The 22,785-nt window shown below is 53.3% G+C and overlaps 11 protein-coding genes across 11 annotated transcripts; 8 read left to right on the forward strand and 3 right to left on the reverse strand.

Annotated features, from left to right (window-relative positions):
- Positions 1–3,214: 3,214 nt before the first annotated feature.
- AB675_1571 (2-amino-3-carboxymuconate-6-semialdehyde decarboxylase) lies at positions 3,215–4,209 on the forward strand (the record flags this gene model as incomplete). The annotated part of the gene is made up of 2 exons (XM_018141471.1): positions 3,215–3,263; positions 3,314–4,209. 2 exons carry the CDS (start codon positions 3,215–3,217, stop codon positions 4,207–4,209), a joined length of 945 nt encoding a protein of 314 aa, XP_017997157.1.
- Positions 4,210–4,281: 72 nt separating this feature from the next.
- Positions 4,282–5,373, reverse strand: AB675_1572 (Cyanuric acid amidohydrolase; the record flags this gene model as incomplete). The annotated part of the gene is made up of 2 exons (XM_018141472.1): positions 4,282–5,195; positions 5,250–5,373. 2 exons carry the CDS (start codon positions 5,371–5,373, stop codon positions 4,282–4,284), a joined length of 1,038 nt encoding a protein of 345 aa, XP_017997181.1.
- Positions 5,374–5,674: 301 nt separating this feature from the next.
- AB675_1573 (uncharacterized protein) lies at positions 5,675–7,089 on the reverse strand (the record flags this gene model as incomplete). The annotated part of the gene is made up of 2 exons (XM_018141473.1): positions 5,675–6,904; positions 6,958–7,089. The coding sequence occupies 2 exons, from the start codon at positions 7,087–7,089 to the stop codon at positions 5,675–5,677; spliced, it is 1,362 nt and encodes a 453-aa protein (XP_017997279.1).
- Positions 7,090–7,487: 398 nt separating this feature from the next.
- On the forward strand, positions 7,488–8,300 carry AB675_1574 (DNA-directed RNA polymerases I, II, and III subunit RPABC1; the record flags this gene model as incomplete). Its single annotated transcript, XM_018141474.1, has 3 exons — positions 7,488–7,589; positions 7,640–7,722; positions 7,772–8,300. The coding sequence occupies 3 exons, from the start codon at positions 7,488–7,490 to the stop codon at positions 8,298–8,300; spliced, it is 714 nt and encodes a 237-aa protein (XP_017997135.1).
- Positions 8,301–9,018: 718 nt separating this feature from the next.
- On the forward strand, positions 9,019–10,069 carry AB675_1575 (uncharacterized protein; the record flags this gene model as incomplete). The annotated part of the gene is made up of 3 exons (XM_018141475.1): positions 9,019–9,525; positions 9,585–9,913; positions 10,015–10,069. The coding sequence occupies 3 exons, from the start codon at positions 9,019–9,021 to the stop codon at positions 10,067–10,069; spliced, it is 891 nt and encodes a 296-aa protein (XP_017997242.1).
- A 489-nt stretch (positions 10,070–10,558) lies between these two features.
- On the forward strand, positions 10,559–11,561 carry AB675_1576 (uncharacterized protein; the record flags this gene model as incomplete). The annotated part of the gene is made up of 5 exons (XM_018141476.1): positions 10,559–10,695; positions 10,878–11,008; positions 11,106–11,311; positions 11,372–11,493; positions 11,546–11,561. The coding sequence occupies 5 exons, from the start codon at positions 10,559–10,561 to the stop codon at positions 11,559–11,561; spliced, it is 612 nt and encodes a 203-aa protein (XP_017997262.1).
- Positions 11,562–12,984: 1,423 nt separating this feature from the next.
- On the forward strand, positions 12,985–14,586 carry AB675_1577 (uncharacterized protein; the record flags this gene model as incomplete). The annotated part of the gene is made up of 1 exon (XM_018141477.1): positions 12,985–14,586. The coding sequence occupies one exon, from the start codon at positions 12,985–12,987 to the stop codon at positions 14,584–14,586; it is 1,602 nt and encodes a 533-aa protein (XP_017997196.1).
- A 791-nt stretch (positions 14,587–15,377) lies between these two features.
- AB675_1578 (uncharacterized protein) lies at positions 15,378–17,204 on the forward strand (the record flags this gene model as incomplete). Its single annotated transcript, XM_018141478.1, has 1 exon — positions 15,378–17,204. The coding sequence occupies one exon, from the start codon at positions 15,378–15,380 to the stop codon at positions 17,202–17,204; it is 1,827 nt and encodes a 608-aa protein (XP_017997225.1).
- A 328-nt stretch (positions 17,205–17,532) lies between these two features.
- On the forward strand, positions 17,533–18,775 carry AB675_1579 (uncharacterized protein; the record flags this gene model as incomplete). The annotated part of the gene is made up of 2 exons (XM_018141479.1): positions 17,533–17,701; positions 17,814–18,775. 2 exons carry the CDS (start codon positions 17,533–17,535, stop codon positions 18,773–18,775), a joined length of 1,131 nt encoding a protein of 376 aa, XP_017997156.1.
- Positions 18,776–19,416: 641 nt separating this feature from the next.
- AB675_1580 (uncharacterized protein) lies at positions 19,417–19,941 on the forward strand (the record flags this gene model as incomplete). The annotated part of the gene is made up of 1 exon (XM_018141481.1): positions 19,417–19,941. The coding sequence occupies one exon, from the start codon at positions 19,417–19,419 to the stop codon at positions 19,939–19,941; it is 525 nt and encodes a 174-aa protein (XP_017997187.1).
- Positions 19,942–20,095: 154 nt separating this feature from the next.
- On the reverse strand, positions 20,096–22,580 carry AB675_1581 (Glutamyl-tRNA(Gln) amidotransferase subunit A, mitochondrial; the record flags this gene model as incomplete). The annotated part of the gene is made up of 11 exons (XM_018141482.1): positions 20,096–20,277; positions 20,333–20,413; positions 20,464–20,540; positions 20,594–20,761; positions 20,811–20,923; positions 20,975–21,175; positions 21,221–21,320; positions 21,407–21,506; positions 21,552–21,979; positions 22,039–22,415; positions 22,464–22,580. 11 exons carry the CDS (start codon positions 22,578–22,580, stop codon positions 20,096–20,098), a joined length of 1,944 nt encoding a protein of 647 aa, XP_017997167.1.
- Positions 22,581–22,785: the final 205 nt, after the last annotated feature.

Genomic DNA, 22,785 nt, shown 5'->3' on the forward strand with positions numbered 1-22,785 from the left:
TCGCGGCAGATCTGTTGTGCATGCTGGAGATCGCCCATCCGGTGATCATGGTTTGCGAGCTTGAATGGCCGAGACCAAGGTTGGCTAGGGCAGTAAGGGACTTGTCCCCAGTGTAGAAGTACAGTGCACGGCCAAGCAGTCCGATAGTAGTTGCCAGGCAGGCTGTGAAGAACAGTATGAACCACCACCATCTTGCTCGAGATGGTGCATGCCACCAACGAAGCTGTTTGCTGGACCAAACCAGAGGCGATAGCGGCCTCCAGTCGTTCAGGAGCGACCCGAAATTTTGGAAGTCGGGCTTCTTCTTGAATGACGCCTCATTGACTTCTGTAGCATTCTGCTTGGCAGCTTCGTACGTCCGCACATATTCCTGTGTAGTCATACACATGTCGGTGGTCGTTGGATCAGGGTCGGTGACGAACGAAGCGATGGCATCACCAATCGTACAGAATGGCTGCTCCAGTGTCTTCGAGAAAGCCACCGTCGCCATGACGATGATCTTGATAATGTTGCACGCAACGATGATCCAGATGATAGCCATGTTGACTATGCAGCTGCACTGTCCCTCAACCTTTTCGCTGAGACAGTATTCAGGGGTCCAGTCGCTCGGTGCCCACACGTCAGGATGATCGATGAGCTTCTGCGAATAGCGGTTACAGTAAGGGCCATAACCGTAGTCGTATGCATTATGAACATCAAGAGCCGCCGAATCTCGCTCACCACACAGCCACGTGTAAGGATTGTAACCTTCTGCCAGAGTATACCACCTTTCTGGCTTGACGTACTCTTGATTTCCACTGCCGAGGACAGCGCCATTGCCATGTGTGCTAGCATTGCTTGATACCACGACTAGAGTTCGTCTGTCAGTCAACAAATCGACAGCGTAGGCTTTGATGCAGTCAGCCTTCTCGAGGCGGTCGAACTCGTTTCGTCCAATTCGTTGTTGCACGATCTTCAGATCCTCTTTGTATGAAGGTGGCTGGAAGTTACCTGTATTGAAGCCATTGGCGGTTGAGAAATCACCTCCCGTGGTAAAATTTGGGCTGACGAAAAGGACGTTGTAGTCGTTGGTAGCTAGCGAAGTGAAGAAAACCGAGTTGAACATAAGATGTAGAGGCAGCGAGGACACGATGAGAAGTCCCCAGAGACATCGTCGTCCCGTGCTTAAATGCTTGAGGTTCCGAATCGAAGGAACGCCAATGTCCAGATACTTCATCTTAGCATGAGCAGCGTTGACATCTCCACGGGTAGGTGCGGCCAGACATTGCATACAGTAATTGCTGCCTGCAAGTAAGAGTGTCGAGATCACGTTGATAGCAAGATGGGCGTAAGTGTTGACCGACGATGCCTTTTTGCAATCACCGTGGAAGACTTCGATCAACGTGCTGCTGTCTGTGCTTTCTGCATTTCGATGGCTCAAGGCGTATGCTGCAATACCAATATTCAGGCACAGTGTCGCAATTGCTCCGCTCATGGCTATCGTGGCTCCAACTCGCCACCCAGAGAGCCGATGCCATTTCTGCCGTCGCAGAGGACCATAAGCGGCATCTTCGGCTTCTGCGATGCCTGCATCACTCCCGCTGAGCTCGGCCGACAGACTTCTCTGTTCAGGACTTGGAGCTTTCGCTCCGTCGATCTCGCTGGGTGATGCCGTGGTCGATGGGTCTATAGGCGTGTAAGAGTATCGCATCTGCCTACTTATGTGACTCACTGAAGACCGCATCGCGCCGAGTACACGGCATTGCGAAGAGTTTGAATGTCTCCAGACACCATCAGGAGCTCTCTTTCATTGTGAGCGAGGTTTGGGCGAGGTGTTTTTTCGGAAGTGGCGCGGATGGGGGCCATGTTTCACGTTTGATGAAGAGCACCGCCTGAAACGCCTCGTCGGGCTCCTGTAAAGTCTGTTCATTCATATTGGGTATGATCATTGATGCCTCGAAGATTCCCTGGGCACAGCGCCATAGTTCCGCACGCTGTACTTGTCACAGCTTGAGGCCAGTCGTCGTTGACGACTTGCGAAGAAATCGAAGACCGGGACAGATTTTCGACGATTCATCTCGAAGCACGAGGGAGGATCATACCTTACCGTGGTCGGCTGAAAAAAGGCCATCCGACAGACATGGGCTCGAGAGTCTCGTCGTAGGTAACCAGGACCGGACGTAGTCTTTTGGTAGGAATACAACTACCAGCAATGAGTGTATCGGACGGTAAAACAATGCTGCCAGATCTCCGAGTTGCTTGGTGGAGGTGCTTGCAGACGCCGGTTGACATAGCTCTATGCGAAGCCGGATGACACTTTAAACATTGCTTGCGACCAGCTGACACACAGCTTTTGTCGAGACCGGTTGACTTGGACGCACTGATCTTGCCCTTCGCTACTGCTGTGGATCTCCCTCACGCTTGCCATGCCAACAGTCACGATAGCTTTCGAGTGTAGGCAACACTATGGTAGAACAGCTACAATACTTCATGGCGCAGGGTTCATCTCGGGGACATATGTCGCACTCGCAGCTTGGAAGCTGGACGAATATATTCTCTCGCTCAAAATGTCGTGTCCTCCCGCCCAGGTAGCTATAGGTACGTTGCTTTCTCTATATCGCCTTGTTGGGACAGTACTGCTCGCCATGTTTGACGGCCGCAGTCCGTCGAAAGCAAGACTTCAGGGCAGGCTCTCGTGCGCTATTGATTCCGAGCACCGAACACCGAGCACTTACAACAGCGCAGCGTCATCTATGCCGGACGCCGGCTCTGACGACGAAGGGGAGCCTGAAGGGACATGACTGTCATACCCTCCAGCGCGGGTGACGCAGTATGGGGTCTGGCACAGGATAAACTTCGAGCGCGGCGATCAAATTATGCCCGACAGATACGTACCGAAGCTATCCTGCAAGCACCCTCCATGAGTTGTCTAGGCTTATTCAGGCATATGTGGTAAACTCTACCTGCACGTCATCGCCGTCGGTATGCTTCGATGTAGAGCCTCACACAATTGACTCAGCTTTCGGTCCGCTTCATTCTCATTGTGCACCGAGAATCAGATCGTCATTCTGCTATCAAGCAGACATACAAATAGTCACTATGCAGGCTTCTGAGCGATGTTGGACACAACAAGACGACAACGAAGCAGCAGTCCTAAAAAATCCAAGCAGTAGACAGAAGCCTTTGCTTTTGCTCAAAGTTGCCAGCATAAAACGACAACATCTACCTTAGCAAGATGTACAAGATCGATGTCCACCATCATGTCATACCACCACAAATGGCCGGTAAGTACTTCCAACAATGGCCCACTACTGGCACTGATGAATCTCTCCAGATCAGAAATGGGGAAAGGGCATGGAAGTCCCCAAATGGACCGAATCCCTCGACCAGGCCTTCAGCAAATCAATAGGAGTCCGCACGAGCATTCTCTCCGTCGCCAGTCCCGGAGTCACTCTAGTCAAAGATCCGGAAGAGAGCGCTGCTCTAGCTCGCAGTCTAAATCAGTACTGCGCCAATCTGAGAGACGAAAATCCACAGGGTTATGGCTTCTTCGCCTCTGTGCCCTCTCTGGAGTATCCCGACCTCGCCATCCATGAACTCCGCTTCGCCCTCGATTCGCCCCACGCCGACGGCGTTACCCTGTTCACCTACTACGGCCACGGCGACGCATACCTAGGCAACGACGCATACATCCCAGTCTGGGAAGAGCTGAACGCCCGCAAAGCCGTTGTGTTTGTTCATCCGATCAACGGCAAAGACACAGCCCGGTGCAATGCCAAAGTGCCGGAACCTGCCTTCGACTGGCCTCATGAGACGGGACGAGCAGCGATGGATATGATCATGAACAAACGCCTTCTCCAGTTCCCAAATGTCAAGATCATCCTCTCTCACGGCGGAGGGACTCTGCCGGCCCTGGTCGCACGCTCTACGTTGGTCGCGCAGCCGGCGTTCGGGGGTTCTATTTCTTCGGAGGATATATACGAGCAGGCCAGGAGTTTCTACTTCGATCTTGCGCTGTCTGGGAGTGCAGAGGTCCTCCCACTGGAGCTGGGCTTTGCACGGAAGGGCCATGTTCTGTTCGGTAGCGACTATCCGCACGCTACGGAGCCATTTGCGGCTCAGATGACGAGGTTCATTGATGGGTATGCGATGGACGATGCGAAGCGCCGCGAGGTGTATCATGAAGCGGCTGAAAACCTGTTTCCGAGGCTGAAAGGACGGATCTGTTGAGTAAAGCTCCAGAGAGGGTAGTCTGCCGATAGGTTGGCTGCTGTATGAGAATACCTCCAACCTAGGTCGCACTCACGGCATGCTATACACCACCGTCAGACTTCCACCGCCGGGCGGCCCCTGCCCCTCTGCACCTCCCGAAACATACAGCTGTGTGTCCCCTGCCAATCCACAAAGCAGTCCACCCACAGCGGCTCGTGCATGCCGCGTGCTGTGAATGTCACTGTCAGTGAGCATGGTAATCCTCCTGCCCCTGATCAACCCCTTTGGATTAGCCTCAGCCTTTGCAAATATCTGCACGACCTTCCCTCCCTGCTCTTTCACTTGGCCCAACAGATCAAGCGCGGCGTCAGCGTCAATCGCGTCCTTCATCGGCCGCGAGATGGCTTTCAATCTTGGCTTCACTTTCACAGCAATAGGATCGTTCGCCAGAACGAAAATGTGGTTATCATCCAGCTCTGCACCACTGCTGCAGCTCGCTAGCGCACTCCACGAGTCCTCTGTCTGCAGCTTTGCGCTGATGTCGTTGGTTGATATCTCGCCGAGGGCGACGGCGATGCCGATAGCGCTCGCGTATCGTGACTTTGCCATGGATTCGTACGTGTCGGTGCAGATGGTCGACTGCCCAGCTGCACGGGCGGTTTCTATTTTGGTTGAGGTGAGTAGTGGGCATTTTACTAGGACTAGCTTGACGTCTTTTGGGGACACGTTCATGCCTGTGATCATGTTTGCGACGGTGTCGGCTACGGTACGAGCATGTATATGCCCCCCGACCTCGTGAGGATCCAGATCACGGGTGTGGCCGACTGCGCCTACCAGGCCAGATGCATCGTCGTCGTCGTCCTTGCAGCGGACGATGAAGGTGACATGAGGACTCAGCACGCCTTCTGTGCCACCGGAGAAGATGGTGATGGCGTCCTTGGGGATTAGTGGTTGCCAGACGGTTTGGGCTAGAGTGCGGCTGAAGTCGTTTACGCAGCCGTTGCCTGTTGATTGTTAGCGAGGTATGGAAAAGGACGAGTGCTGATGCTGATGCTGACCTTCGGTCTTGCCTATGACTGCGAGTATTCGTGAGGCTTCGTATCCTGCGGCATTGAGACCTTCGAGGGGCGAGGTGTCCGCTGGGGAGTTTGTCTCGAACTTAAGGACGTCGATTGCCACCATGACTTCTTCTTGGAGGATGGAAGCCGGAGATGGCAATCGAAATCGAAGGCATACTGACTGACGTCCAAGTAAGCAGACAATGGTCTATTCCCGGCCAACAGGCTTGGCCGTGGAGCCTCTGAGCGCTCAAGTCCTATCTCTGAGAAATATTAGCTGTCCAAATGATACAGACCTTGTTATGGACAATATTGTGCGACGCGTTAGGATAGAAATATGCATTTGATTTTGGTATCCTTTAGTCGGTCCTCGCAGTCAACTATGCGAGGTTCGTAGGTAGGGCAGGCGCTCTTCAACGCCTCGCTCATGCAGAGGTATAAGCAGGCGCCTCTTCGGTCGCTGTCCCATTGGCACCATCGGCCTCGAGTTTCTCGATCTCCTTCTTGGCTTTCTCGATATTCTTCTCGGTCTGGCTCTGCTGATCCTTCTTCCAGGCAGCGACCTTCTCCTTGAGCTTCTCAATGGTGGCAGGAACATCGGCTTGCGAGCTAGGAGGATCGACTCCCACCTTGTTGCAGTTCTCAATGATGTCGGGACTGAGATTCATTGTGGACTTTGTTGAAGTAGTCTTCTTACCCTTCTTCTTCTTTCCACCGCCACCAACAAAGAAGTCTTCCTCTTCCTTCTTGACCACCTTCATGTCCTTGAACTTGGAGTCGTCCACGGAGCGCTCAGCTGAGGCGGCAAACTTGCTTGTGTCAGTTGTCTTCTCGTCTGCGGTGTACGATGGATCGAAGTGCTTGATGAGCGATTCGGCAGCACGGAGCTCCTCGTAGAACGCGGGCGCAGATGCATCTTCCAGACGAGCCTCGGCGACCTTGCGCCGTTTCTCCTTTTCGTAAGCATCCCTTTCGGCCTTCTGTCGCTCTCGCTTGGCGGCGTAGATCTTGTCGTTGTACTCCTTGTACTCACGCAGGCCAGCGTAGTGCTCGTCCTTGAGCTTTCTGATGGCGAGGTAGGCCTCCTGCTGCTTGTTGTAGGCGGCGTCCCTGTCGGCCTTGATGGTATCACGGCTGTCTTTGGTGGACTGACGGGCGCTCTTGATCTCATCAAGCTCCTTCTGATTCGCATCGTATTTGGCTGATAGCTCTCGAACCTCAGAGTTGTCGAAGGTCTTGCGGAGTTCGGTATTCTCGAGCTTTAGCTGATCGATGCGCTTTTGCAGACCGTCCATCTCGCCGAATTGCTTCTTCTGACGGTTCAGATTTCGGATCTCATCAAGCGTCTTCTTCTCATCGACCACCTTCATGCGACCACTGTCGACGTTGGCCTGTAGAGACTTGACCTTGCTGTCGATTTCATCAGCACTCTTGAAGCCAGATCGGGAGCGCATCTCCTTCTGCTCGTTCATAAGCTTCTTCATGTCGGCATCGTTCTTGCTGAGCTTGTCCTGCTGTCCGCCCTTGGAAGCTTTGTGCTCGGCCTGCTTTGCGCGGATGCTTTTCTGCTCTTCGACGATCTGAGAGAAGCGGTCGTTGGGGTCCTTGCTGCTGCCACCGCTACGAGCATCATCCCACTTCTGCTTGGCAGCTTTCTGCAGGGCACTGTTAGCATACTGTCCCCTCAGACAGACAAGACTGTACGTACGAAAGCATTCTGGGCAGAAGTGTGATCCTTCTCAGCTTGAGCAAGAGCAGCCTTGTACTTGGCCTCGTCAGGCTTCTCGGGCCGCTTTGTCTCACCAGCCGGAGCCGCAGAGGTTGCCGTGTCGTCGGCCATGATGACTGCTTCGAATTTGTGGAATTACCAGTTGAGAGAGACCTTTAGACCAAGTTGCAGACCGTGGTATTTGTGGGGGAGGTTCGGGTATCAGCAGAGCATATTGATGATGTATATAATGAATGCACACTGCCCGCCAGTAGCCGATCAGAGCGAGTGACAGCTGGACAGTAGCAAGGTGAAGTGCAGTTGTCCTTGCCATCTGGATCTTTTTTGTGAAGCAGAAGTGCGGTCGCACATTCAGCAATGGCGGGGCATGTCCTTAGAGGCCACCGTAACTGACAACTTCAGCCAAAATGCAGCCTGATGCTATCAATGATTGGAAATATTTTCCTTATTGCGCCTGCCCAGGACTCACAGAAGTTTGCAAGTCCTCCTTCTCCCACAGTGCGCCCATCATGGAGGTCGATCCGACGACGATGAGCACGGACAAGGTCCTGGCGGAGAACACACGACTATGGCGCATATGCAGAACATACCTCGAGATGCTGAACGATCGAGTAAGAGAAATTTCGCGGCTTGCAACGGGGCCAGATGCTGATTCGCACAGGGTTACGAAGTCGCGCCGTCCGAATTGAAGGCGACACTGCAGGACTTTCTCAACAAATACTCAGATCAAGGTGCTTTGGTAGAGTGCGTAACGATCACATCAAACGACAAAGGCTGTACTAACAAACCGCAGTCGACGCAGACTAGGCGCTCACTTCAACCCAAGCAAACCAATGATGGAGCGCGATACGCCTCGAAAGACTAAGAAGAACCCCAATCCTCAGACGAATGCCGGCGACATCTTCGTCCAGTTCTGCCCTGATGCTCCCATCGGCATCAAGCATACTCGCGCATTCGCTCAAGAATTGGACAAGAATGGCCACCGAAATGGCATTCTCATCACAAGAGTCCCTCCTAATGCCGCGGCGCTGAAAGCTTTCGAGCCTCTGACGGAGAAGGGTGTCATTGCAGAGACCTTTTCCGAGAGCGACTTACTCGTCAATATCACAAAGCACGAACTGGTCCCTAAGCACGTTCTGTTGAGTGACGAGGAGAAAGGAACCTTGTTGGCTCGATATCGCCTCAAGGAGACTCAGTTGCCGCGCATTCAGTCTGGTGACCCAGTTGCACGGTACCTTGGCTTGAAGAAGGGTCAAGTCGTCAAGATTATTCGCAAATCCGAGACGGCTGGACGATATGCCAGTTATCGATGGGTCTACTGAGTCAAACACTTCGTTGCGGCCGATTTGATATTTAAGCATGGCGTTGGGGCACGGAAAATGTTGCATTTACAGCATGGCCGAGGGAAATCTCGGCATTAGATTGTCCATGGCTCTTTCGTCAGGACGACTTCCTCGCTCGAGTACACTGCGGCAGTCAGTGTGGTAGACGACGCTGTCTCTTCAGTAGCATGAGCGGAACTTTTGGATCATGACTCTCAAATTGTCTCCAAATAGATTGATCGCTAAGGCAGTCGCATTACGCAGTTGCCCTGCCTTCATAGGACGCGACTTCGAACGACTTCCCAACAGGACCTGCAGCCACACTGTGACCCCTTCGAAATCTTTGCTGATGCTTCGCAATATGCTCGAAAAGGCACAGTTGATAGACTGCTTACCTTACAAGGAGTCTGGATGCCAAGACAAATCCTGTAGCTAACCGTCTTGGTCAAGGGGAAATCGCGGTTCCATCGCACCAATACCAGGGCAAGAATCAATGCAGTTCAACTTGCTTTCTTGTACTTCCAAAACGATGCCAGTGAATCCAACATAGCACACGATGCATCGCAAAGCGAAGCACGCTCGATGGCGGCTTGCCAGTGCGCTCGTGGCCATGACAGCGGCCCCTTCCCTGGCCTCCATCGGTGATCGGTTGCCCGACTTCCGTGAATGTGTACAGGTACGCTGCCATCAAACAACATGATGCTGTATCCCCAGACCGATGCCGCTGACAGTCTCGAAGGTCTGCAAACAAGAGCTCTGCGACTCCGGACCCGCCATCATCCGTAAGGGCCACACCAACCCGGACTACGTCTTCAACGCACACGGCTCACACTTCCCAGCCCTTCACCACCGCCTGCTTCTCTGGACCTGCCCAGCCGAATGCGACTATACCTGCCAACACATCATCACCCAGAGACGCCTGGACCGCGATCCACCCATGCTCGAGCCCATCGTGCAGTACCATGGCAAATGGCCCTTCCATCGCTTTCTTGGCATGCAGGAGCCTTTTTCCGTACTATTCTCCCTATTCAACTACCTCGCTCACCGCAATGGGCTGAAGCGGTTGGCGGACAAAGTACCAGCCAGCTACTCGCTCATGCCATACTATCAGATGTTCGGGTATTTCGGCCTGGCAAGCTGGATCTTCAGCATGATCTTCCACACGCGAGACTTCAACCTCACTGAGAAGCTCGACTATTTCGCAGCCGGCGCTCCGTGCTGTACGGTCTGTATCTCGCGGTCGTGCGTGTTTTTCGTCTCGATCTCACCACCACCTCCGAAAAGCAATCACTCCTGCGCATCTGGACCGCCACATGCTGTATACTCTACCTGGCTCATGTCTCCTACCTGACTCTCTGGAGCTGGGACTACACTTATAACATGGCCGCCAACGTCGCAGTCGGCGTCGTGCAGAACTTGCTGTGGAGCTGGTTCTCAGTGACCCGCTATAGGCGGTTACAGAAGACCTGGGCTGCGTGGCCTGGTCTCATAGTAGCGTGGATTATCATGGCGATGAGTTTGGAGCTGTTTGACTTCCCACCGTGGGGCGGTATGGTGGATGCGCATAGTCTTTGGCATTTGGGAACGGTGATCCCGACGGTTTGGTGGTACAGGTTCGTGTCACCTATTTTTGTTCTTTCTTACTCAACCCCTCTTATGCACGTGTGGTGTGGTGTGGCCTTGGCAACCGGAACATGTGCTGACTCGAGGTTAGTTTTCTTATTCGAGACGCACAAGAAGATCTGGCTGGTGAGAGGCTGAAGCAGTGACTTAAGCTCATCGCTACCTTGTCGTTGTACTGTACATATTCATGCATATGCAAGCGATCGGTATGCAGGTCCTCGGTTCACCCCGAATGCATCGAACGTCCGATGTACGACATCGGAAATCCTCGCCAAGATTCAATGCAGTACTTCAAGCCAGACCTATTTCATGTTCAATGCTGCTGCTGGTTTCTTGAGGTTTTTGGTTATCAGTGAGTCACCAGCAATTCACTGCAGCGTTACCACAACAGCTCACTATTATCTGTCCTGCTGCGTCATCCTGAACGTCCCGTTGCCTGGACAGTGACTGCACAACATGCACTGAACCCACCGTCTTGGCTTGATTTATCTACGCCTCAATTTTCCTCCCGGCACGTCCATCCTACAACTCACTCCTTGACCCGCCCAATCGCTCTGCAAAGTCCTTCCAGGAGCATTCTATTATTGCGCTTGATACCCTCGTTCGTCCTCATCCACTACCGTACTATCGCAAAGATGCCGGAGGACTCCCAAGCGAAGGACAAGTACGGCTCCGTCATGGCTTGGCTGCTCGTCCTATGGCTGCTTCCTCTCGTCTCGGTCTTCGCGGTTGCTTCTCCCGTCGAGTTTAGCGCTATGTCTGCTGCTGCTAAGTAAGTTCTTCCCCAGCGAGGTTCCTGCAAGTGAGGTGTGAGAAGAAGAAGAAGGGTGAGAAGAAGAAGAAGAAGGGCGTGAAGCTTTCACAGCAAAGACACAAAGCCAAAGAAGGATGTCCCGGCCCACGCACCAAGGCCATGAATATGAACAAGCACTGACCATATACTATAATAAGCAGGAGAGATGCCGCTACACCCTTCCAACTGATCGAGCTCGAATTCTTCTATCCCGGCGGCGACACTACCACCTCGACCGCTGCCGCCACTTCGTTCGATACTACCAACGGCTGCGCTGTCACGGATGGCGAAGGTAAGTGCCTTATTTTCGTTTGCCTTTCGCGGTCTCTCCGCGCTTTCATTTGTTCTACCTGTCTGTCCTGCACCACGGGCTAATCTCAGCTTAACAGGACCCTACCGCACCCGCTACGCCCAATTGACGACCCTCAACAAATGCCAGACAATCCCAACCCTTTCCTACCACACCGGTCCGATCAGCCCTTTCGTCAAACTTATCGACCTGAGTGCCGTTGCGGGACCAGCTTACAAGGACTTGCCTGCCACGGTTTCCATTGTGTGGTATGAGGACGCTGGATGTACTACTGCGCGGCTGGTGGTAAGTTATATCCCCAGGAGTGGCTTGGTTGGGGACGGATGCTGACCTGAGGCAGGCAAGTGGGATCTCAACGCGATGGTCGTGCCCGCGGCTGAGGATGAGGGCTACAAGGGGGTCTGTGTGGCTATCGACCAGAAAGGACTGTCTGGAGTGCAGGGGTTCATGGTGGTCGATGGCTCTGCGTGAGTTCAGATGGCAAGTGAGAGACAATGCTGTCGGCTGAAGGCTTGATAGCGTGAAGCCCTCCTAGGAGAGAACACATATCCAACCTGGCAGGAGTGCTCTGCCGTGGGAGTTGGATGTGCTAGCTCCGACGCGAAACGAACTTATCTAGTATCGATAGCAGTCAGTATGCATAGCTGGGACCGGAGCGCTGCTGCGGGCGACCTCCTGGAATGGCAAACACATTAATACTGAACCACCGTGGCAGCTTGTGCGACATCGCGCATCATTTTCGAGGCGCTATGGTCAGCTTTCAGTCAGCAGTATTGATCGTCGTCCTGTGCCGATCGACGCTCCGAGGCGTACACGGGGCAAGGCACAATGAAATTAGTCTACGAGAACTATACGAGAGTCGCTCTGCATGCATGATGGACTTTTGCTAGCTTCTTGATGTGGCTGATGGATCTTGCAGGCGTTAGAGCAGCATCGTGTTACGAGCTCTCGTCCATACGCGAGGGGAACTCTTGCTAGTTTTTTGCTCTGAGACACAACTTGCTTCCATTGCTGTGAAGGCTCGGATCGCATGACATCTGCCGGCTCATTCTGAGGAGCGGAGGAAGGCGCACATATTGATTTCAGCCGACCTCCAACCTCGAGCCACTTCTGGGAGACGGATTTCTAGGCTGGGCGACATGCATGATTAGCAGATCACATCGGCATTTCGCTATTAGGACACTGCCGATACTGTCGCGACTCTCGCGTCGACCTCCGCTCGGCTGATGAGACCTTTGGGGCCGTTTGCCTCATTCTCATGGGAAGTTTGCCTGGTTTGCCTTGTTGACATGGGTACCTACAAATTCTGCTCCTTGGGGCAAGGATCGAGGAGATGATATGGGAAGTGCTCGCAATGCCATGTTGTGGACTGTTGACAAGTCCATGCTGTAGCTCTCGGGCATAAATGCGCGCAGACCTGGTTGTACCTGGCTGCTAATATCACATCAGGTACGGCGCGCTGGAACAAAGGCTGGACTTCTCCTATGCAGAGCTCGAATGCGTCATCCGCTTAAGATGTTGAGACCGTCAGTGCGGTCAGGCATGCGCTGGCGTCAAGTACTCGCTTCTCCGAACCGCACGTTGCACTTCAACTGCCTTTGGTGATGAGTGCACTCTTCCTACCACCCTCAGAGCGTCTTACCTCGATGTCCAACCGCAGTCAGAGATTGCCAACTCGGTTGGCAGCCAGGTCGGAGCATGCAACGACTTTTCACCAGAAGACACAGAAAAGAGGCATGACCTTCCAGGACACCCTGACCTGAAAGGCACTCACCGTCCCAGAGTCTCTGCTGTCTCAGTCTCTCACGTGACCTCTGGCACTTTCTGCATAGCAACCATTCAATCTCACAACTTCACTGACTCATTGTAAATGCTCTTAGCGCCTGAAATGTGGACCAAAGTGGCAGCTGTGGCGAGGCAACACCAACGAATATTTATACCCACTTCTTCCACAACATATGGACTCTCTGATCATTCGGAACACAGTCACACTCATTGTACAACAAGCGCTGCAGACAACACGCATGCATGCTCTCAACAGCCCGTCAGCTCAGGCCTTCGATCGAGACGCCGCTGAGAAAGCAGCTGCGCAGGCTGAGGCTCCAATCCATGTTCCGATGGCCGCAGAGTTCGATCCGCGTGTCGCTCGCAAACGTCAGCTGCGCCTTGAGAGAATCACAAAGGCTAAAGTCGTCAACAATGCTTCAAACCCACTGCTCAAGCAAAATTTGCGACTAGCTGGCGATCGCGCTGCGGCCGATGATGCAGAGCTGTTGCCGTTGCTCAAGGCCGAAATGGAGGAGATCGCGAGGAGGAAGCGTACGCTCGCTCTCGGAGCCGAGCTGCCGATGAACAAGGTCAGAATCGAGATGTACAAACGCAAGGCTCAGGGTATGCCGATCGTGTCTGGTGCTGTGGACGTTGTCAACGATGTGGAGGGGCGCGAGGTGACCCGCATCATGGCGAGGAACGAGACGCAGCCACTGACCCCGACTCTTCAACAAGCGACGCGCAAGAAGTCGAAGGCGGCGAGGGGTGTGCTTGTTGGTGCAGCTATGCCGGGAAAGAGAAAGGCGTTGCCAATGTCTGCTAAGATTGGAGAGTTTGTCACACCAGAAGACGAGCACGTGTATCGACCTGCCAGGGTGACCAATATGGATGAGGAGTCTGTTGATTCGGCCGATGCGACCTATGTTGGTAGCACGCCAGAGCCCGTGGTTGTCGGAGCCAGCAAATCTGGCAAACCGGTCAAGACATCCAGTCAGCCATTGAGCAGTACCTATCGCCGTGCTGGCAGAGCCTCGACCGATGACACTTTGGTAAATGAACCTAAACGCAAGCGCAGCGGCCTCGAAGGCCACAACAAGCAGGCTCGCTCACCACGCGGCCGCAAAAAGGTCCGCAGCACTCGCGACAGAGCAGTTCCGGTCAGCACACTCTTCGAGTCCGAGGATTCAGAAGATGAAGTTGCCATGCCAGTCATCGATCGCCAAGGATCTGTCGACGACAACGGTCGTCTCGGCCAGACTGAGATTTCCGGCAATCGTGGCAGCAGCTCTGCCGTACCGCTGCGTCACAATTTCGATTCGGACTCAGAGGTCGATCTGATTCTCGCGGAAGAGTATGTGGCAACTCGAGCTCGAGCTCGAGCTCGTGACTCCAACGCCACTAAGCCTGTCACTGGTGTAATTAAGAGGACGACTGGTGTATCTTGGGCTGACCTCGCGAAGTCAACCACATCCAGCGCAAGGGTGTCCATCCCGTCGGCGTTGGTTGCCCAGCCTGGAATGACGACCTTCTCCGACACGTTCGATGCTGCAGGCGATGGCGTTGAGCAAGGAACAGGGTCGACTGATTCGTTAGAGGGAATCTTTCCTAAGCGAAAGGGCACCAAGTCGGTCCGGAAGGGCATCAATACGACCGCTTCTATGAAGGAGGTTCACTTTGGGAAGGAGGTTCGTGCGAGCCGCACTCCGGATGTGGTCGAAGGGCAGAGACGCGATTCCGCTGTCGCATGGAATGGCGGGATTGGCGATCCGATCGAAGGCGATGACTATTGATTTCTGTCAGTAAGTAACGTGTGAAGATGCCTTTGAAGCTTGGGAAGGCAAACTGGACGTCAAGAAAAATCCTGGAAGCTTTTGGGGTAGGGAATCACACCAATGGCAAGAGACGTGACGTTGTCTAATGCGCCTGCCATTTTGACACAACAAAGTTTGTTGCAACATCACAATGTCAAGAAGCTTAGATGCTCCGAGTCTGATCATCGGGGCCGAAGCAGTCGCATGTCAGCAGCGTCAGCTAAGGGCACTCAGGGAGATCGCGCCTCCCCCGACGCCTGCCTTGCTGTGCGACTGCACCGTCGAATCGCCTCCCGCATGGGCAGTTCCCCAGACTTCCCGTATTCTTTTGGGAAGCTAAGCCGGTAGACAGGTTCCACGATCTCGTCTACAGAATAATCAAACAGTTGACACAAGTCTACTTGACTCTCCATCATCTCTTTGGCGACATAGCTGAAATGCACGGCCCCAGATTATGCTCGCACGTTAGTTCTTCGCTAATACGTCGGCTTAGTCAGTGTTTCAAAAGACCCTAACCACGCCCAGTATTGCTCCGAATTCTTCTCGTTGGCCTACACGATTACATTCATGCGAGGCAACGATGCCAGGCTCGATACGATGTGCCCCATCTACTCTTAAGTCGCCACAGGTTTGCGCGCGGCTGGAGTCGACTTTAACCATTTAAGTTGCTTTGTCACCTCAGATGTGCGAGTCGCACCCATAAGCAGATGAGTAATTCTAGGCGTCGAGCTCGCCCGACGAGGCAACCAGACTCAACGTTGCCAAAGTCTATGGGCACGCCGTTACTGTTTGTGAATAAGGACACAACAAACTTCTACAGCAATACAAGGCAGGATGCTGCTCGAGTAGCATCGCATGTGGTCACGAAATATCGGCCATGGAAGAAGCAGAAGGCTGGACTAGATCTGTCGACCTCGACGAGAGCAATCTTGAGCTCCAACAAACGGCGGAAAGTTGATGAGCATACACAGGAGTTGTATGTACCATCTCCACAAAATGAAGCACCTCAGCTCGGCCAGTACGACTCTGCTGCAGACACCCCATCCACAGGGCTATCGAGCATATTTTCGCCGGAGGAGTCGCCGTTGCCACCGCCGTCTTCCTCTTCATCTTCCACAAGCATCGTGGCTGCCAGCACCACCGTCATAGCAGACGACTTGCAGGACTACTACGACAACCTGGAATCAGAACTGAATGTGCTGTCAACAAGTAAAGAGGACGCCATCGAAGCAGTGACCACATGGAGGCTTCTCGGGAATCCTAGCCCGTTGCTTGGCTATTGCAGCCTCGACCCTTTCTCGACATACGGCACCGAGATGGACTCGGAGATGAGATATAATGTTCACTTCTACTTTCAAGTCATACGACCATTCGCTACGCATCTGATCGATGGCTGGTGGTGGTGCGACAGTGCGCCACAAATTCAATGCTCGCGAGCACTGTCATATGCGGTAGCTGCGTATGCGTCACTGTTTGTGTCTGGCTGTGTTGGTGGTGGTCCGGGTGTAGTGCTCCCACCACCAACTGAGCCAGGCCAGCGGGCACGCTGGCGCAACCCACCCTGGCTTCGGCTACAGACGATATGCGTTTCCGAGCTCAATTCTCAACTTCAAAGCTCTGACGACGTCGATGACTCAAGCTTCGCAGCAATGCTGTTCTTGTTCCGAATCTCAGTCCTCCTCGCCGACGGAGACACGGCTCGCATACATGCCCGAGGACTTCGGAAGCTAGGGTCGTATCTTAGCACCATGAACCTGAATCTCAACGCAGAGCTTGCTGTTGCTAAGGTCAACATCATCTCCGCATTCCTCCATCATCGATCCACGGTTGTAGTTCGCCACCGTCCCGACCACACGAAACGTCAACTATCCCACGTCGTGGACCTTGATCAGAACAACTGGACGCTGTCGAAACCCTGGCACTCGATGCGCGGCGCGCTTGCCGCTCGTGTTCTGGCTTGGCGCGATGAAGAGCCGGCTGCGTCGTTACAGGACAGAACTGAAGCTGAAGTCGTTCGAATGGATCCTGACTTCCGGTCGCTCGCCATTGGTGATCAGCTTGAGCTTCAGCTATGCTACCAAATTGGACTCTTCTTGGTCCATATTCTGCATTGCGTCAGCTTCAACACCGCGGCGCCTCGAATTCGCTCAAACGCTCTCTTGCTCAAAGTCAAGATTTCGAACATGGATCTTAGTACGCTCGTCAAAATTTGCCCTCGCCTAATCTTCAATCTCCTTCTCCAAGGAGCGATTGCCACTCACAGCTATATTGAGCGCCTTTGGTTTGTCGGATCCCTCTCGCACCATTTCCCACGAGTGCAATGGATGGACGAAGTCAAGTCGCAGATCGCGTACTTCGTGGATCCGATGACCCTAGTCAATGAACTAGTCGAGGAAGTCTGGGTCGAAGTTCAACGCCTGCGGGGTCGCGACGACACAATGGCCCGAGCCGTGCTGCTTTGGAGAGAAGACACATCTTGGACGAAAGGTGAGAAGGGGACATTCAGGGGTACAGCTCCAGATGTTCATGCTCGAGTACGAAGAATTGTGGAATCTGTTGATGGGACGGGAATCGATGTGAAAGCCGAATTTGAGTGAGGTCCCTGCGCACATCACTTGGGCACTACGTGCAAGCAATTTTCACGGCCTTCGAAGCCTGCCAGCAGGCAAAATTGCGGCCATCCGAGGAACTGATCTTGGGTCGACACGTCCCTAGCACGTGATACAAGGACCAACCTGGCGTTTTCTCCGCTACCTCCCATGACTCGTGGTACGCAACACCTTGTTGAGCTGTCACAGGCTAGTTCTCGAAACGGACTCTTCGCATTGGGCACCATGAAATGTGTTCTGCTGCCCAAAGCCACAGTCTTGGCCTCAATCATCTCCAGCATACAAACCGGGCGTCAGCTAGCCAATATCCGCAGATATGCCAGCGACTAGCGTGGAGGAAGAGCGCATGATCCGCCGAGCAGACCAATACAAGGTCACCGCTAATGCTGCGAGCCGTCGTGCATTTGACAACACAGCACCACCGTTGGGCATGAGCTTGGGATCAGTAGTCCAGGCGATCGGCATCATCCGATATATAGTCCTGGGTGAGGGCAGTACTTTTCAGTCGTGCAACATCGTGTTGCATCCAACATCTTCGATACAGCAATGGGATTTGCCAACTCGAAGTCGCGGCGTCCTGCCACTGATACTGCACAGATGCCATTGCCGCCAAGGGGACAAGTCGGACGACAATAGAATCTTACAGCGACCCTAGGACGCAATATTCTGACAACCCAACATATTACGACGTCAGCAGAGGTTTGCTCACAACTGGGTTTGATGGCAAGTCCTGGCCACGATCTATTCCGACGAACTCCAACGTCAGCAGAGACTTATTGACGAATGGATTTGATGGCAAGGCCTGGCCACGACAACCAACCAATACTGCCGCTGACGGCACCAATAAACGCTTGCTTACAGCTGGACCCAACATCATTCCTAGGTCACGGTATTCTTCTACTGCCTCTACTGACACCAAGGCCAAAGGCTCGGCGCCCTCTCGATCACAAGATATTGCAACATACTCGTCTTCTACAAACCCGAAAAGCGCTGAGACCCAATTGCCAGCCGCTGATGTCTCACCAGCCATACCGAGTATTGAGAAACAGTGTGCAGCACTCAGTAAACTGGTTGAAAATCTCACAGACACAGCTACGTCTCGACAAAGGTTCCCGAATCCCCTGCCGTTGTACAAAAGTGGTCGGCAACTTTGCGAAAGACTCAAACTGAGTCTTGATCTCGTCACAAGTCGTCACATCTACAGTTGTCCATCTGCCATACATAGACGGGCTCGTGGCATGTACGACGACTATGACAAGAGGATTGCCGCAGAACGCAAGAGGGTACTTGGAGTCCGGAAGACCTTTGATGAAATAATCGCAGAGTACAACAGCCTAAGAATGAATCAAGCAGTTTATCGCCAGTTGTTGGAGATGGCCTTAGATGTGCAGGAGCTCGCAATGAGATCTGAAGAGATCTATATGGCATTGGCGCGAGCAAAGGATAAGAAACTTGAGTACGACATCAGGCACCAAGAGTTGGTGCGACTAAGGGTCGAAAATGTCACTGCCGTGGTGAATGCTGTAGCCGCATTCGCACCAGATGTGCATCTCATGTGATGGTTGGCAAATGCTCTTGGGTGACAGGACTGTGACACAAGCCTCGCGTATGTGTCAGCTGCCTCAAACTGGGTGGTCTCCTCAGCGATCGCTTGACGAGGTCGTGGCCTGGTCAGGCCCAGTTGGCCAGGTCTCCATGACGTACCGGCTGGACAGGCTATGTCTCAGTCAGTACTGAGGAACCCTGAGCTCCAAGCTATTCGGCGAGCGCCGTTCGCACACTGACTACGGCCGATGCGAAGTCTCTTTGTCACTATTGCGACCGAGCTTCGACAAAGGACTGCATTCGATCTGTTTTGCACAACCCTAGCTATAGCGTACACTTTCGACCTTGCCAAGGCCTAGACCTTGACAAAGAAAACAAAGCACCCCAGACCGGAATATCGTGATCAGCGATTGTTTCATCGAGACTCACAGACGCAAGGTCCTCAAAGACTGGTTCGCAATCTTGAAATTGCTTTGCTGCGCCAGTCCAGATAGGAGGTCCAAGCTGTGCCTGCGTGAGTACAAGAGAGCTCAGCCGTTCTGGCTTGATCTGTGCAGGAACAAGATCATTCCAATCGAATCAGCTCTGCATTTGACTGTGCTCTCAGCCACACCAAACTCCTACCACCGCGTTCGTTCTTCAATCAATCCGCAAAATGCATTCAGTCGTCCTCACCTACCTCTTTCCCATCCTGTTCTCCCAAGTCCTCGCAGTTCCCTCGCCTCAACCACCAGCACCAGGGCCCCCAGTCAATCGCCCGCAAAGCCTGACCCTCGTCTCCGGCGCCACAGTCAACACCACCACCACCGGTGTCTACACCTGCTCCGCCCCCTCATGGCAGGGCGGCTGTACGTGGGAAGACACCTCTGGCATGCCTCGCTGCCGGATGATCCCATGGACCGACTCCCTCACCCACTCGCCTCTGCCAGATGGTAGCAAGATCGCCAAAGTGAGCATTGGGCCGGACCAGGGGAATCACTGTATCTTGTACGAAGATCCGCGGTGTGGTGGGGACGTGGAGAAGAAGAGCTATCTGTTGCGGTATCCTGGAACGGACGACTTGGGGGCTTGGGCGAAGAGTCAGGGTGTTGCGGACGACACGGGGCTGTACAGTATGCTGTGCTTGACTGAGGGGTTGATCAAGTATTACTATAAGGGGAAGGGCGCCGACCAGCTTTAAGTCTGAGTTTGAATTGCCAGGATTTGATGTCATATACTACATGTCAGTTCTCCTAGGTTTGTGCTTGCACGATCCGATCAAGTTTGTCGCCACGATCTTGCTCCGGTTGAAGTTCCTTCTCTTCTTATCAGACCTGTATCCGTCGGAACTTTCACTATCTACCGTGGCCGTATCGTCTGTTCTTAACTGGTTCTCGCACATCCAGAGGTCGCTGAGAGGCTGCGTTCTCAGTCACGGTCTTGAAGAACATGCGCTTCCCTGTGTGAACACGTGTATGCAATCTGTCAGACGAGGAGAATACTCGAAGCGTGTCCTCAATCAACAGGAGATCAGTCCCTGTAGATATAAGTCAATTCTGTGCGAAGTTCAGTAGGAGGTCTACAGGACTTACCGGGCGCAGACATGAGTCCTACCACGAATGGTAAGTGCTCTTCCTGTCCTGTCACTCTCGAATGATATGGAATCTCGTCAACTGCGCGATCGTCAGTTTAAAGCTTGCCATGGTGTGTGCCGAATTCGTACCTGGAACGAGCAACTCAGGAGCACCGAGAACAGGGCTCAGAAACAGGCTGTTGATTCCTGGAGGTGGCCGGCGAAAGCTTTCGTTGTCAGTGATACAGATCGACCCCAGCGCGGATCTTCATAGACATACTTTGGAAACTCGTCCCTGTACCGTGGTGTTATGTTCTCAATCGGAACTAGTATTATCGGGTTCGATGTTTCTGGGCGCCAGATGTTGGCACGGAACCACTTTTTGAACACCTGCATGCGATTCAAGGCGTCGTGGAACCCGTCCTCCGTGATATTGGTAAGCTTGTCCCTAGGAACAATTTAGCCCGCGAAAGCGACCTTGGGCCAGGTCGACATACAGAGCCTGCTGGTTAGGAGGGCTTCGATATGGCCAACTGCCAAACTTTTGGTGGTAATCTCGCGTGAACTGCTGTTGGTTTTGCTTGCTTTCAAACCCTAAGTCGCCCACAGCCTATGATCGGAGTAAGTTGGGCGATGTTCCAGTCGAATTGATGCAACGTACCTTGGTAGTGTAATCACCCAGAGACTGTGTTCCAGCCTCTTCCGGGGGACTTTCAGCCCACTTCTGAGCAAATGACACCTCCTCCGCAGCTAGTCCTGTCTCTTTTGCTAATATACGGAGGAAGCTCCTAGCCAAGTCACGCTGATTCTCGTCTATCGTTTCCCACAGATCGACTGCCCATATTATGGATGTGAACGGCTTCTGGAGAGTCAGATAGGGTACGGAGCTCGATCAAGACGAAGCTACCTTGGCATCCAGCTGTAAGTGATCGTGGTCGAGCCACGATTCAGCAAACGTCAGCAGCTTTCCTAGATCTCGCCCATATACGCCGGGAGTGTCCATGAAACTAGTCCATTAGCAACATACCACCAGAGTTGCGGGGTTGGGCCCTATCTTTACTCAGGGCAGTGGCGACACAATCGATGCACTTACCGTATACCTGGTCGCATACCTTCCACGGAGACGGAACCGGTCGTAGGCCGGAGACCGAATAGACCACACCAGAGCGCTGGCCTCATCACACTGCCCCATGCTATTGGCTTAGCTGAGTCCTGCTGACATCGCAAGTCATACTTACTATCTGCACCAAGCGTAAAATCGAGCCATTCGTACGCGGCGAGAGCTGCAGCCGAACCAGTGCTACTGCCTCCCGAAGATTGATAGCCATCCGCACGAGGATTCCACGGGGCTTGATAGTCGATGTACTCGACCGGCTCGACCCAGGCACCGAAAGGATTCATCTTCAAGGTCCCCAGGATATGCGCCCCACCGCTCTGCAGCTTCGCGAGACATTTTGCCGTCTCCGGTCTGGGACCATAGGTATTGTAGAATGCTCGAGACTGAAGAGATGCCTTGATGCCCTTCAAGAAGATTTGCTCTTTCACGGCGATCCTGATTCCACGAAATGGGCTGCCAGGACCCGCACGGGCCTTCAATCTCGAGGGAAGTGCCACGGCGGAGAACTGGTCTGTACTGCTCTTGTATGGCAATGGCTGGAAAGTGTCACTTGTCCTCGTCAGTCTGGCCATGTCGTCGTTTGCACGAGGCACAATGGAGAAACATACTTCGTCAATGGACGGACGGCAGTCATGAACGTTCCGTGGGAATCGTCCACCAGCTTGAAAGTATCGTGGAGTCTTCCCCCTAGGATGATGTACGGTCCCGCCTGTACATCATCTGAAGCATCGGTGACTGCAAGCGTGTCAACCCAGACGTTGCCTAGCTGTTTGAGGTAGTCTTGCACCGCTGCATCGATATCAGGGCGCGTTTCGTGGGCGACAAGAAACACAACGCCAGACAAGAATGCTGTCTGCCAGACATCATCAAGTCTTGTGTATTCTGCCACGACGTCCGAGACAAAATCCACGGTGATAGCCTGCCCTTGTCCTGGCTTGATCACCGTCACAAGCTGACCATCTCTGTTCGCGAACAACACTCCGGTCTGGCATACTCAGCAACGGCGGATGTTTGATGGTGCGCTCAAGCTTACGATGGCCTTGGATGGGACAAGGAAATGTGCGCCGTTCAATGAAATTAAGCTGTCTTCCCTGGTGAAGAGGGAAGACTGGCTTGTTGTGCTTTGCCCCGCACTCGTCAAATTGGACATGGCCGCCAACAACAACGCACACAGACCACCGAACGATCGTTGACAGACCCTCGTCGATGATGCTATCAGCGTCGATGATATGTACAAGCTCTCAAGTCTTCGCAAGACTCTGCAAGACAAGCAATTGATGCTGGCATCGTTCAGGAGGTTGCGTCTCACCCATATAAATCTCGGGGGGGTGCATCCTATCGGTGCAAACTCCATG

Source organism: Cyphellophora attinorum (assembly GCF_001299255.1).
Source record: "Cyphellophora attinorum strain CBS 131958 chromosome Unknown Contig25, whole genome shotgun sequence".
Classification (NCBI taxonomy): domain Eukaryota; kingdom Fungi; phylum Ascomycota; class Eurotiomycetes; order Chaetothyriales; family Cyphellophoraceae; genus Cyphellophora; species Cyphellophora attinorum.